This window comes from Orycteropus afer, unplaced genomic scaffold (assembly GCF_000298275.1).
Source record: "Orycteropus afer afer isolate SDZICR_OR568_19922 unplaced genomic scaffold, OryAfe1.0 scaffold00202, whole genome shotgun sequence".
In the NCBI taxonomy this organism is placed as follows: domain Eukaryota; kingdom Metazoa; phylum Chordata; class Mammalia; order Tubulidentata; family Orycteropodidae; genus Orycteropus; species Orycteropus afer.
This window is the reverse complement of record NW_006921789.1, coordinates 4896937-4912030: the sequence shown is the minus strand read 5'-3', so window position 1 is coordinate 4912030 and position 15094 is coordinate 4896937. Positions and strand designations below refer to the sequence as shown.

General features: G+C 36.5%; 1 protein-coding gene across 1 annotated transcript in view; it reads right to left on the bottom strand.

Annotated features, from left to right (window-relative positions):
- Positions 1-15094, bottom strand: part of SPATA16 (spermatogenesis associated 16) — a 452504-nt gene that overhangs the window by 161215 nt on the left and 276195 nt on the right. Inside the window, exon 7 of the mRNA XM_007948101.2 lies at positions 11392-11476. Within this exon, the coding sequence (XP_007946292.2) occupies positions 11392-11476 (85 nt within the window). The remainder of the gene's footprint in view (positions 1-11391; positions 11477-15094) is intronic.

Below are 15094 nucleotides of genomic sequence, written 5' to 3'. Positions count from 1 at the left end.
ACTAGTTCTCAGTTTTTTACATTTGGAAAATTTCATATTTATGCTTTCTACAAAGAAAACAACCCAGAGTTGTAGAATTTTTATGTGATTGAAGAGGAAGATATATAGTAACTTTTTTAACTTATAAAGATGATGAATAGACAGAAGTTTTAATGGATGTTGACAAATATACATGCAGCTACAATCTCTAGCTGTGACTAGGGGCATTTTTAAGTTAAACAGTGCAATTGCCACAATGGATTGGATAGTGAAGTATCCCTAACTCTAAAGATGGCATGGACTGGGCATTCTCAGGCAATGTCCAAAACTCCCTTCTGATTCAGGACAGAACAAGGTTTACAGCGTGTCTTTGTTATCTAGTGCTACTGTAGCAGAAATGTCACAGGTGAGTGGCTTTAAAGAACAGAAGTTTAGGGAGGAAGATTTAATATGGAAAATTAAGCAGATTCATTATCCAGATCCTATACAACAAAGACTTGAGAAACCAAGTGAAAAAGATAGGGAGGACAATCCTGGAACCCAAAGCATCAAATAAAAAGATAAAGAAGTAGATCCAATACTAATGAAAAGAAAAGACTGAACAAAAACAATGAGAAAAGAGGAATATGGAGTAGTAAACAGCCAACCAGCACAGCATGACCATTTTGAATTAATGCAAACAGAGTTCTGATTGGAACAGGAACCAATAACTGGCTCTGATAGTCCAGGACTTTACCAGCACCCATGTCAGTGATCAGAGAGGTCTCCCCTCTTCATCCACTTTGTTTTCTTTCTTTTCCCCCTTCCTATCTGTCTATCTATCTATCATCTATATAAATTTTTGCCCCCAGCTCTGACTGTGACTCTTCCAAGCCATACACATCACATCTGCCACCACCCATTGGATGAGCACTATCATCCAAACCAGCACCACTGGATCAATGATGGACAGTAGGCAACACCCACCCAGACTGCTCTCAGACCAGTGATCAGAGACTCACAGTCCCACTCTTATCTGCTACAAAATTCACCTGGAGACAGGTGTTGGGCACCCCAGTGCTGTCAAATTAGCAACCAGAGTAGCACACCTACCTCATTTCCTGGCTATATTAAACAAAACAAAACAAAACATCAGGGTGAAGCAAACCAACATACAATCACCAAATCAATACAATAACATCACAATGTCTCAGAGAAAAGAGATAACTTCAAATCACATAAAAAATAAGACAAGATGGCTTAAACAATGATAAAAATATAAGGCCAGAAAATCTTCAGGAACTACTTGAATATTGGAACTACTTGAAAAAGAATCTAGAAGATTTATACCTTGGTCCTTTCAGCTTATGGAAGAGATCAAGAAAACCACAGAAAAAATTCTGGTAAAATTCAGGAAAATAGTACAAAAACAAATTGACAAAATGAAAAATTAGAAACCATATAAAAACAGGAAAAAGAAATACAGAAGATTAATACTAAAATTTCATAAATCGAAAATACATGCACTGGAAAGGCAAAGGAGTAATACTGGAACAATAGAAGACAAAATTAATGAAATTAAGGAAAATCTCTTAATATTTTAGAGGAACAATCATAAACATGAATGAAAAAAGCCTGAGAATTATGTGAGACATCATCAAGAGGAATAACATGCACAAGATCAAAATTCCAGAACAGGAAGAGTACAACAAAAAATTGTCAAAGGTTTTTTGGGAGCATACTTCCCTAATATGAAATATGGGAAGAAATGCATGAACTCCAAATAGGATAGATTCTCAAAGAAAATCACCAAGACATATCATGATCAAATTTTCCAAAGACAAAGACAAAAAGAATCCTGAAAGCAGTTTGAGAAAAATAAAAAGTTACCTACAAAGGAGAATCAATAAGACTCAGCTCTGATTTCTTTAGCAGACACCATGAAGACAAGAAGGGAATGAGAAGACATTTATAAAACCTTGAAAGAAAAATAATTGCCAACAAACAATTATATATTCAGTAAAATTATTCCTCAATTTTATTGCCTAAGGCACTTGACTGCTAACCAGAAGGCTGGCGGTTCAAACCCACCAGCCACTGCTCGGAAGGGAGGTTGGGCAATCTATTTCCATAGTGATACTACCTAGGAAACCCAAGGAGGTGTCGCTATGAATCGGGTCTGACTCGACGGCACATAACAACAACAGCAACAACAACAACATTGTTGTAGTCAGATGCCATCAAGACAGATCCAACTCATAGCCACCCCATGTACAACAGAACGAAACACTGCCTGGTCTTGTTCCATACTCATAACATTTGTTATGCTTGAGCACATAGTTGTAGCCACTGGGTCAATCCATCTCTTTTGGGATGTTCCCTGTTTTTTGCTGACCCTCTACTTTACCAAGTATGATATCCTTTCAAGGCACTGGTCCTGTCTGACAATATGAGACAAAGTTTAGCCATTCTTGATTTAAGGAGCATTCAAGTAGTACTTCTTCTAAGACAGATTTTTTTATTCTACTGGCAGTCCATGGTATTTTCAATATTCTTTGCCAACACCACAATTCAAATGCATCAATTCTACTTTGGCTATAGGATATCTAAAAATGCAATCAACCAACTAAACCTCATAGACATTTACAGAGCACTCATGCAAGGGCAGCACAATATACATTCATTTTCAGTGTACATAGGGCATTCTTCAGAATAAACCATGTGTTAGGCTTCAACAGATGCCTCAGTATTTTTAAAAGCACTGAAATACTATAAAGAATCTTCTCAGATTACAATGCTATAGAATTAGAAATCAACAACAGGAAGATCAAGGAAAAAATTCAAATACAAGGATACTGAGTAACACCCTGCTTAAAAACTATTGAGTAACAGAAGAAATTAAAAATTGAAATAAAATAATTCCTTCAATCAAACAAGAATTAAAACACACATACAAAAATCTTTGGGACATAGCAAAAGCAGTGCTCAGAGAACAATTTATAGTAATAAACACATACATCAAAAAAGAAGAAAGAACAAAAATGAGCACCTTAACCAAACATTTCCAACAATTAGAAAAGAATAGCAAATAAAAGCCTACTGTTGCCGGAAGACAGGAAATAATACAGAATCATGTAGAAATAAATGAGACAGGAAACAGGAAAAAAAAATTAGAAAGAACTCATAACCTAGAAGTTGGTTCTTTGAAAGGATTAATACAACTGACAAATCACTGGCAAATTTTACAAAGGAAAAGACTATACAATGCAAATAATATGAATAAGAAATGAAATAGGTAATGTCACAAAAGAACCAACAGAAATAAAAAGTATAGTAACAGAATACTATGAAGAAGTGTACTCCAACAAATTTGATTTGGATAAACTTTTAGAAACTTCCTACCCAAATGAACATAATCTGAGGTAGAAATTTGAACAGCCACATCATAAAAGAAGAAATTGAACAGGTCATAAGAAACTCCCAACAAAATAAAGCCTGGCTCATACAGCTTCATTGGCAAATGCTACCAAATGTTCAGAGAAGAGCTGACACTAATTCTACTCAAACTATTCAGAACATAGACAAGGATGGAATACTCCTGAACTCATTCTATAAAGCAAACATTACCCTGATACCAAAAGCAGGCAAAGACACCACTAAAATAGAAAATTATAGACCAATATCCCTCATGAATATGGTTGCAAAAATTATCAATAAAATATTAGCCAATAGAATCCAACAGCATATCAAAAGCAAAAGCCCAGTACATCATTACCAAGTGGGATTCATATCAAGAATGGATAGTTCAACATTAGAAAAACAATCAATGTAACCCAGCACATAAATAAAACAACTGATCATATCAATTGTTGCAGAAAAGGCATATGATAAAATCACATGACCACTCTTGACAAAAAATGCTCAGCAAAATAGGAATAGAAGAGAAATTTCTCAACAAAATTAAAGGCATATGTTCTGGTTACCCAGTGCTGCTCTGACAAGAATATACCACAAATGGGATGGCCTTAGCAAACAGGAGTTTATTTTCCTACAGTTCAGGAGGTTAGAAGTCCAAATTCAAAGTGCCAGGCTCTAGGGGCTATGTGAAAGCCCCTTGACCTTGGGCTTCATCTCTGCCTCTTGCTCCCAGCCCACTGAAGCTAGTGGCATCTCTTCACTCAGGCAGCTACTGGCTACTGAGGCTTACAAGCCCAAGGTCAATAAATAAAATGGCACAGTCCTGATGTTACCAAACCACATGGCAGGCCATTAATTCAAGTCCATTGTAAGTTCCAAGGTCGGCAGAGCATGGCAGGCTGCTGAACAATGACACGGCTACATGCAGGGTTCAAGGTGCCACAAGCTAGAGACCATTCCCAAAACTGCTTCTTATACGGGAAGCAGAGCACATACCCAAAGCAGCTACTTAGTTGCTTGTGGTAGATCCCACCATGGAGGTGATTGCCAGTCTCATCATGGGGAATAACTACCACCAACTGCCTAGCCACTCAACCAGGCCCAGGCAAGTTGACACACAAACTGAACCATAGGCACTATGCCATCAAAGCTCCTGATATGTTACTATATAAAGAAAATGCCAGAATGAATAAGAAAACTATTGGTACTAATAGAAAAATTAGGCAATTTGGCAAGGTACATGATCAACATAAAAAAATCCTCTACAGTAACAAAAAGAACTCTGCAAATGAAATCAGGAAAACAATACCATTTATAATAACCATCCAAAAGATGAAATATCTAATCAGAGAAACAAAATACCTATAGAAAGAAGACTACAAAATACCTTTGCAAAAAACTAATGGCTAATAAATCAAAACCCAAACACACTGCCATAGAGTCAGATCCAACTCTAGCGACCCCGCCTTGGGTTTCCAGGGTGGTATCAGTACGGAAGTAGATTGCCCAACCCTCTGTCTGAGGAGTGGCTGGTGGGTTTCAACCACCAGCCTTCTGGTTAGCAGTCAAGTGCCTTAGGAACTATGCCACCAGAACTAGATAATAATAAATGAAAGAAGGCACTACGGTCATAGGAAAATTTAAGATTGTGAAATGTCAGTACTATGCAAAGCAATCTACAGATATTATGCAATCCCAGTATAGATTCTATCATCATTCTTTAAAGAGACAGAAAATTTAGTCACCAATCTTATATGGAAAGGAAAGAGACCATGGATAAGCACAGCACTACTAAAGAAGAACAACAAAGTAGGAGGCCTCACACTGCCTGTTTTCAAAACCTACTATACAGCACAGTAGTCAAAACAGCCTACTATAGGCATAATGACAGATACTATACCAATGCAACAGAATTAAGAACCCAGAAGTCAGTCTATCCACTTATGGACAGCTGATCTTTGACAAAGTGTCAAAGTCAATAAATGGGGAAAAGTCAGTGTCTTTAACAAATGGAAAACTGGATATCCATTTCTGGGAAAATGAAACAGGATCCATATCTCTCACCATATACAAAAACTAATTTAAGCTTAAGCAAAGACCAATATAAAACCTAAACTGTAAAGATCATAAAAAAAAAAGTAGGGGCAAACTTACAAACCTTAACACATGGAATAAATACACCATCAAATGTATCTAAAAATGCACACACAGAAGAAGAAAAACTAGACATCTGGGACCTCCAGAAATTAAACATTTATGTGCATCAGAAGACTTTATCAAAAGAGTAAAAAGAGAATCTCCAGACTGGGAAAAATATTTTGTCAGTGACATATCAGAGAAGGGGCTAATCTCTAAAATTGATAGAAAACTTCAACACATCAACAACAATAAGACAAATAATCCAACTAAAAATGGGCAGAGGACTTGAACAGCCACTGCACCAAAGAAGATATTCAGATGACCAACAAACACAGAAGAAATACTTGTGATCATTAGCCATTAAAGAGAGGCAACTATAAACAATGAGATATTATCTCACCACAGCATTAATAGCAAAGTTCAAAAACAAAAACAAAAATGCAGAAAACAATAAAAGTTTATGAGGTGATGAATGTGTCGAAAGATTGGAACCCATATACACAGCTGGTGGGATTATAAAATGGATTGTAAAACCACTGTGGAAAATAGTGTGATGTTTCCTTAAAAAATTGGAAATGGAAATACCATATGATTCAGCAACCCCACTACTCAGTATATATCTTATAGAAATAACAGTTGCAAGAGAAGCACACCATGTTCAGTGCAGCATTATTCAGAATATCAAAAGAGATAGAAACAACTTAAGTTTCCATTAATGGATGAATGCATGGATAATCAAACTTTAGTACATACACACAATGGAATACTATGCAATGTGAAAGAATAATGATGAATCTGTGAAACACCTCATAATATAAATAAATCTAGAGGACATTACACCTGAGCTCTGGTAGCATAGTGCCTAAGGCACTTGACTGCTAACCAGAAGGCTGGTGGTTCAAATCTACCAGCCACTCCTCGGAAGGAAGGTTGGACAATCTACTTCCATAGTGATACCACCTCAGAAACCCCAGGAAGGGTTGCTATGAGTTGGGTCCGACTTGACAGTACATAACAACAACAACAACAGAGGACATTACACTGGGTGAAATTAGACAATCACAAAAAGACAAATATTGTATGAGACCACTATTGTAAAAAGTCAAACGAAAGTTTACACAAAGAAAGAAACATTCTTTGAAGGTTACCAGGGGTGGGAGGGAAAGAGAGGGTAAACCAGTAATGAGAGGGTAGACAAGTATTAACTTGGGTGAAGGGAATGGCAATATACAATAAGCAGAATTTCCACATAAAATGATCAACATGAATGAAGACATTGGAAGGAGCACAAGAGTTAAAAGCAACAGAGGTAAATACCATTATAGACAGAATTCTGCAATAAGAGTAATAAAAATAATGTAGGAATGCATAGATAGATAGACACTAAAGGTGAACAGAGTGGGAAGGTGAATGGGACTACATCCAGGAACATATAGGTTTGACAGAGGATATTTCTACACACACATTTACATATGCTACAAATATATCTATGAGTATATTAGAGCATATGGGGTAAAGCTATGAAAACTTCTTAGTGATAACCAAACACCTTCAGGGAATGAGTTGCTAGGCCTCGGGTCTCAGGACCATAGACACCAAGGTCAATTGGCATAATGTAGTCCTCAAGGCAAACGTTCTACATCCTTCTTTGGTGAGTAGTGACTGGGATCTTAAAACCTTGTGAGTAGCCATCTAAGGTAGCTTCTATCCAGACAGAGCAAAGAAGAGTGAAGAAAATCAAGCACTCAAGGAAACAATTAGTCCAAAGGACTAATGGACCATGTGAATCCCAACTTCCATGGTTCTGAGACCAGAAGAGCTATATGGTACCTGCTACTACTGCAAATTCGTGAAGCATGCCATATTTTTTGGGAGTTCTGGTAGCATAGTGGCTAAGACACTTGCCTGCTAACCAGACAGCTGGCGTTTCAAACCCACCAGCCACTCCTCGGAAGGAAGGTTGGGCAATCCTACTTCCGTAGTGATACTGCCTCAGAAACCCAAGGAGGGGTTGCTATGAGTCGGGGCCGACTCGACGGCACATAACAACAACAACAACTACTGCTGACTGCTCTGAAAGGGATCATAGTAGGAGTTCTTGATAAAGTGGGAGAAAAATGTGGAACAAAACTCAAAATTATAAAAAAGGCCAGGGTTACTGGTCTGATAGAGACTGGTGGAATGCCCATGACTATGGCCTTTAGGTACCCTTCAGGCCTGGAACTGAACTCACCTCCATAGTTCAGCTTTTCAGCCAATCAGTAGATAGGCATATATACAAAGGTGATGGTATGCACTCCTTAGAGTAATCAACCATAGGAGATCAAAAGAGCAGCATTTGCCGAGGGACAAAGCTAAGAAGTCAGGAAGGGATGGGAAAGAAGGAGGTATGGAAACAGTAAATATAAGGAGGAAGTTGGAAGAGTGCTGCTACAATCTGAGGATTGCAATCAATGTCACGGATCAAAATGTGTATGAAATTGTTGAATGGAAAACCAATTTGTTCTGTATACTTTCAACCAAATCACAATAAAAAAATACTTTTTAAAAATAACAAAAATTTATTTTCTCACTGTTCAGGAGGCTAGAAGTCTTAATTTGGGGCATGGCTCTGGGAGCAGGGGACAGATGTCCTCCTGTCTATTTCAACTTCTAGGAGCTGCCAGCAATGCTGAGTGTTCTGGGGCTTGTAGACGTATCTCTGTCATCTGACTTTCTTTTCTTCCTCTGTTGTTTTTACCATTCAGATATGATTAGGTTTAGGACCCACTGTACCCTGGTATGGCCTCATTAATATAACAAAAGAACACCTCTGTTTCCAAGCAAGGTCACATTTATAAGTACAAGGGTTTGGATTTCAAAGCATATTTTTTTGGAACACAATGCAGTCCAAAACAGAGTGAAGCTGTATGCATATGAATCAAGATTGGAGAGAAGCTGGTTAGTTGAAGGAAGTACATAACTGGCTTAAGAGAATGGAGTGATGTGCCAATGTTAGGGTTAGACTAGGGGTTTTGTTCACAGACTTTATGATGCAATTAAAAAATACATTCCTTCTTCTTTTTCCACCCCCCCCCCCTTAAAATTTGTGACTTCATTTTTGGATAACTATTTTGGATACTATGAGATTTTAGTGCTAAAATGGGCTTTATGAATAGATAGATATTCTCAAACATTTTATGCCAGTTATCTCTTATTTTATTGTTGAAATTCCTCTAGACATTAAATTGCTTTAGGTTAGATAACTAGTTGGTGTTAGAACTTGGACTGTATCAGATTTGACTCCTGGACAGAGGTTCTTTTCTACTAAACCAAATTGCATCAAAATAAAGGACAAGAATACAAAGGGAAATGTCTTTTTTTCTCTTCATTGGTTTTGTTAATGCAGAATAGCAAGAGAGCAGGGTTTGTTTAATTCCTTTCTGTAGAGCAAATATGCAGATACTGCTAAGTGGAGATATATTTTCTTAGTTTGAGATGAAAAATAATATAAGAATATTAATGTTCTTTGAAAACTAAAGAAAAAAAAATAGTTTCATTTAAAAAAATATTAAACACTTGACTTGGCTTAAAAGAGCTCTGGTAGTGTAGTGGGTAAGGCATTTGGCTGCTAACCAAAAGGCTGGCAGTTCAAATCCATCAGCTGCTCCATAGGAGGAAGATGAGGCAATCTACTACCATAAAGATTTATAGCCTTGGAAACTCAGTGGGGGGTTGCTACGAGTTGTTGGAATCCACTTGATGGAAGTGTTTTTTTTGTTTTTTTTTTTAACTTGGCTTAGGTTGCACCAAAATTGGATCTACTTCCTTCTAGTTCAAGGTAGAAAGCATAATATGTATTCAACATACATTTGTTTAATGGATGAATAAATTAACTCAAACAATCATTGGAGACCTGGCATGTCAGGCCTTCTGAATTTTATACATTTTAAGATTCAGCTCTTTTCCCACCTCTCTCAAGAAGCCTCTGGAAACTGAAAGTCTTCTTCCTTCTGTATATTCATAACTCAAATTATTTGCTTATTTTTTTACATGCAGTGATTCTTTACAACTCTTTAGTTACATGTCCATAAGCAAGTGTTTACTGTTTGCAGGTTCTAGATTCCCTTGTTGTTGTTGTTGTTGTTATGTGCCATCAAGTCAAACCCGACTCATAGCGACCCCTCCTTGGGTTTCCGAGGCAGTATCACTACGGAAGTAGGATTGCCCAACCTTCCTTCCGAGGAGTGGCTGGTGGGTTTGAACCGCCAGCCGTCTGGTTAGCAGGCAAGTGTCTTAGCCACTATGCTACCAGAACTCCCCTAGATTCCCTTAGGAAAGTCTTAAAATTATTGTCAAATTAAGACAGTAAAAATGCAACTTTCTTTCTTCATAATTACAGGTCTCAAGTGTAGTAGAATTCATTCAAATTTTTTATTTTTCTGTAATAGACAAATTGAGCTCCAAATATTAAGAAGGAGCCATATAAATGACTGGCAATTTTATATGATAAACTTACTAATTTACTATCTAATATATTTTGATGTTGTTGTTGTTGTTATGTGCCGTCATTTTGATAAGACCTTCAATATTCAAGATTCTCTTGACTTAGTAGGGACAATGTTTTATTAAATATTGGTATTTATAAAGTTTATTTTGTTGTATTTGTACTGGTTTCCAAGTTCTCAATGGTAGGGTTCATATATGTATCCTGGTTGGTAGAATGACCGTTTATCGTCTAAGTTATTTGATACAACTGTTGGATTCAAGATGGAAATTAGATCTGCAAGGAAGGTGGAAACCAATGAATTGTTTGTTAATTGAGTAAGGATTAATTTTGAGGGAAAATTGAGACACAATGAAGATATAATATGAGGGAGAGAGACATAAAACTAGTGGTCAAGAGACAATAGTGGAAAATTAGAAAAAATCAGAAAGGGTAAAAAGGCAATCGATGGTTCTTTCTTTCCTTCCTATTATTATTTTAGTAGATTTTATTCTAGCTTGTTCATAATTCGTTAAATCAAACTATATTGAAGTACAAGAAAAAAAAAACCCACACAGTCTGGAGAAGATTGGAGGAGGGCAGTAACTATTATAGTCAATTTTCAAAGGTTTGAAAGATTTCCATTTTGAAATAGGTTTCCCTTTGTTCTGCATGGCCCCAATGAGAATCACTGGATAGAAGTGCTAAGTCACTTTAAATGAAATAAACAGTTCAATAATCAGAAAATTGGATGTTGTTTCTTGGGGGTGAGTTCTTTGACTTAGATATATATCAGCAGAAACTTATTGTTAACTTGGGGTGTTAGTTGTTAAACTGGATAGGGGAGTAGATTTGTTGAAAAGGAAATTAAAGTAGTAAATTCTAAGTTCTCCTTAAAATTCTCATAAATTATGATTCTGTTCTTGGCATCTAATTGACTAATGGTATGACTTCTTATTATGCAGTTTGTAATTGGTCAATTGTTTTAAATACTAGGTGATACCCTATAAATATAACTAATCTTTCCATTTTTTATGATATATAATTGATATTACTTCTAGAATCTGCTTTAAATGGTCACAGATCAACAGGAATCTATGAAAATATAATGTTCAGATTTTAAACGATCATGTTATTGTAGTAGTGTGCCTGGAAAAATAATTCTTGGGATGCCCAAAATTTATATGGAGTTGTAAAACTGAAGTGTGGGCCAAGGGTTAACAACCATGAGTTTTGCCTTTAAATTTAGTCTGAGAAAACTACTTCATTATAAGTACATTCCTACTGCGTAGTGTCCTTCTGATTGATATGCCCAGAGGTACCTTTTCAACAGTCTTTTAAGCACCAATCCTTCATTTTGTTTCTAAAAATGAGATGAACTCCTCCTTCCTAGTTGGGGCATCAATTTTTACCTGCCAATACAGTTTGATGAGCTTGCTTACACACTGCTCCCTTCCTCCACAGAGCCAGAACATGTAGTCAGCAATCATGGCACTCCTAAGGACAAGGACAGAGTTTTCTTTTTTAAACAAATGTATAGGTTTGAAAGAATAGAATAAGAAGTTTTTGCAATGTATAATTTTTACTAGACTTATATTAAGCAAAGCATGAAGCATATTTTAGAATGTAGAAGTTGTTTTGTTTGGAGCTAAACTAATACTGTAGGAGAGAAGCAACAAGTCATTTTTCTTCTGGATGGTTTTCTGTTTGTACAGTATAAGAATAAACAAGAGAATGCTTTCGTTTGGTTACCTCTTATTAAGCTTCAAAACATTTATAATGTATATTTTATGTACTCTGAAATGGCTTCAAACCTAGCATAGAACATGTTGTTAGTTGCTGTCTGACTCATGACGACTCCATGTACATGATAACGAACATTGCCCTGTTCTGCGCCATCTACATGGTCATTGATATTCTGGAGTCCTTTGTTGTTGTCACTGTGTATTTTGAGTATTTCCAACCCTGGCAGCTCATCTTCTACCACTATTATCAGATAATATTCTCTTATGAACCATATGGTTTTCATTGGCTAATGTTTGGAGGTAGATTACCAGGTCTTTCTTCCTAGCCTATCTTAGTCTGGAAGCTTCCCTGAAACCTATTCACTATGGGTAACCCTGCTGGTATTTGAAATATTAGTGGCATAACTTCCAGCATTATAGCAACGCACAAGCCACCACAGTTTGTCAAACTGACAAAGGGTGGTGGATAGCACATGTATATAGATAACTATTATACTGGTATTTAAGCATATCTCAGGCCTTAGCTGAGTTAAAGATTACCCATCTTTGTTTAAATTAGCTTCCTAAAAATTGAAAATAAAAAATCTCCACTTCAACTAACTTTCCCACTCCCTCAATCTTTGTGTCTAATTGAATTGGTTTTGGTATCTAGTCAGTATAACCACTGAATTAGTCTTATTAAGCTGAGGGGATATTAAAAACTATTGTGCAATGGATATTAATTCATTGCTTAGTACCCTTTGGAAAAACAGTTTACTTTTATGACTGTTTCTTTGCTAGGCCTCTATATTTCTTTTCTCTAGAGATTCCAAATCCAATTAAATGTGACTACAAGTAATTCCAAATTGTCACGTTAGCCAATTAAACATATAATAATCCTGTGTACATAATCACTAGTACCAAAAATTTATTTATTGAAGTGGAGCTATCACTGTGTATCCCTGAATGTTTTTCTTATCTTTGCCTGCAGATATGCATTGTTTCTTGACATCATTGTAAATTGAATTAGGAATTTTCCTTCCCTAGTACAGGCTATCTAAGGCACAGCAGCTATAAGCTCACTATAGCACCCTGTTGAAAGAATTAAATGTTTAGATTCTTGCTGAGGACAGACAAAAATAAAGACTTTAAAAATTAACAATGGAAACAAATACCACCATTTGGAGGATTATTCAGCCATATCTATATCTATATCTATATCTATCTATCTATCTATCTATATATATATATAGAGAGAGAGAGAGGAGGGTTAGGTAGTATTGAAAAGAAACTGTTCACTGAGATTTCAAAATAAATAACAATAATCTAAATAATAATAATAACTACTCTTTTAAGACTCTTTTATATCTTCCCAAGTCTTAATTTTATGACAAAATAATGAGAAATAGGAAATTTTCTTTTCTTTAAAAAATTTTAAATTTTCTTTATTGTGGTAAAAATATATACAATAAAACATTCACCAATTCAGCAGCTTCTACATGTATAATTCAGCAGTATTGATTTTTCAAGTTTGCAACTATTATTGCTATCAGAAATAGGAGATTTTGATGTTATGTATATAGGTATGGGGTAGAAAATGCTATAAAAATTATATGGATTAGAGAAAGATGAAAATACATTTGAAACATTTGCATTTTTTTTGCCCCGATTACAATCCCCAACTATGAAAAGCTCTCCTCCCCTCTCCCCTCTTCACTACTCCTTTCCCTGAAGCTTTCTTGTCTATGCACTCCTGTTTGTCTGGCTTTACCTCTATCTGAACACTGCCCCTCTGACAACTTGTGGCTGATTGATCTAAGTGGTGCATTTCCCTAGGGTAGGTTGGTGCATCTCCCTGGGGCAGATACTCTGCTTGTAGATCTTTCTACTTTTGGGCTGAGAGCTAGTCCATGGATGTGATTCCATTTCCAAGCCCAAAGAATAACCAAAGGCCATAGTCTCAGGGGTTCTACCAATCTCTAGCCAACCAGTAATTCTGGTCATTTTTGTGTTTTTGAATTGTGTTCCACAATTTTCCTCCCACTTTAACCAGAATCTCTAAATTTGATCCCTTTCTGAGTGGTTGGCATTGATAGCTGGATACCATCTAGGTCTTCTGGTCTTAGAGCTATGAAGGCTGAGGTCCCTGTGGTCCATCATATCCCTGGACTTATTGTTTGCAAATGACTTTGAATTTCTTCACTCTTCTTTGCTCCAGACAAAGGGAGACCAATAGTGCATCTTAGATGACGGCTTGAAAGTTTTTAAGAGCCCAGTCACTACTCACCAAAAGAGTATGTAGAACATGATCTTTATGTATTATCTTGTGCCAATTGAACATGATGTCCCCTGAGACCATGGTCCGGAGCCCGTAGACCCAGTGATTCTCTCCCTCAGGGTGTTTGGTTGTCTCTGAGAAGCTACTCCAACCTTGTCCTCTGTTACTTCTGTAATGTATGTGGATAATTTTATAGCAGAAGTACAAAGACTATCTTCAGCCAAATCTATCCTTGGTCTTGGGTATATTCCAGTTTGCCAACTCCTACCTGACCTTCTCACCTGTCTATGCATTTACCCATGGCCTAGTGTTTGCTGCCACTGGTAATGCAGTATTGTGCATGTAATAGTATTTGCCTCTGTTATCTATAACATTTGTGTACATTTCTGTATCCTCCTTTTCCCCATTGTCATTGTGCTGGTCATACATTCTTGCCATACTACCCCACCCCTCATCCAAATCAACATGTGGCCCCCAACTAGTTAGAAATAACCCCCTCCCTTCCCTCCCATGCAGGTAACTGAAAAAGGGAATTTCCTTCCCTGTGTAAACCTTTCCTTGAATTTTTATAATCACAGACTCATAAAATATTTGTCCTTCTGTGACTGACATATTTCACTTGGCATAATGTTCTCCAAATTCATCCATGTTGTGAGTTGATTTGTGCATTCTTTATTATTCTTTAATGTTGCATAGTATTCCGTTGTGTTTATGTACTATAGTTTGGTTATACATTCATCTGCCCATTTAGGTGTTTCCATCTCTTTGCTATGGTGAATTTTGATGCGATGAACATAGGTATGAATATGTCTATTCATGTCCTGGCTTTCACTTCTTTAGGATATATTCCTAGTAATGGAATTGCCAGATCAAATAGTATTTCTATTTTCAATTTTTTTTTAAGGAAATGCCATACCATTTTCCACACTGGCTGTACCATTTTATAGTCCCAGTGTATGAGAGTTCCAATCTCTCCACACTCTTGCCATCATTTGTTATTTTCTGTCTTGTTGAACTTTGGTATTATTGCTGGAGTGAGATATATCTCACTGTTGTTGTAAAACATTTGCATTTTGATAGAAACATTTGGAAACATTTTCCTGCCATGACAAC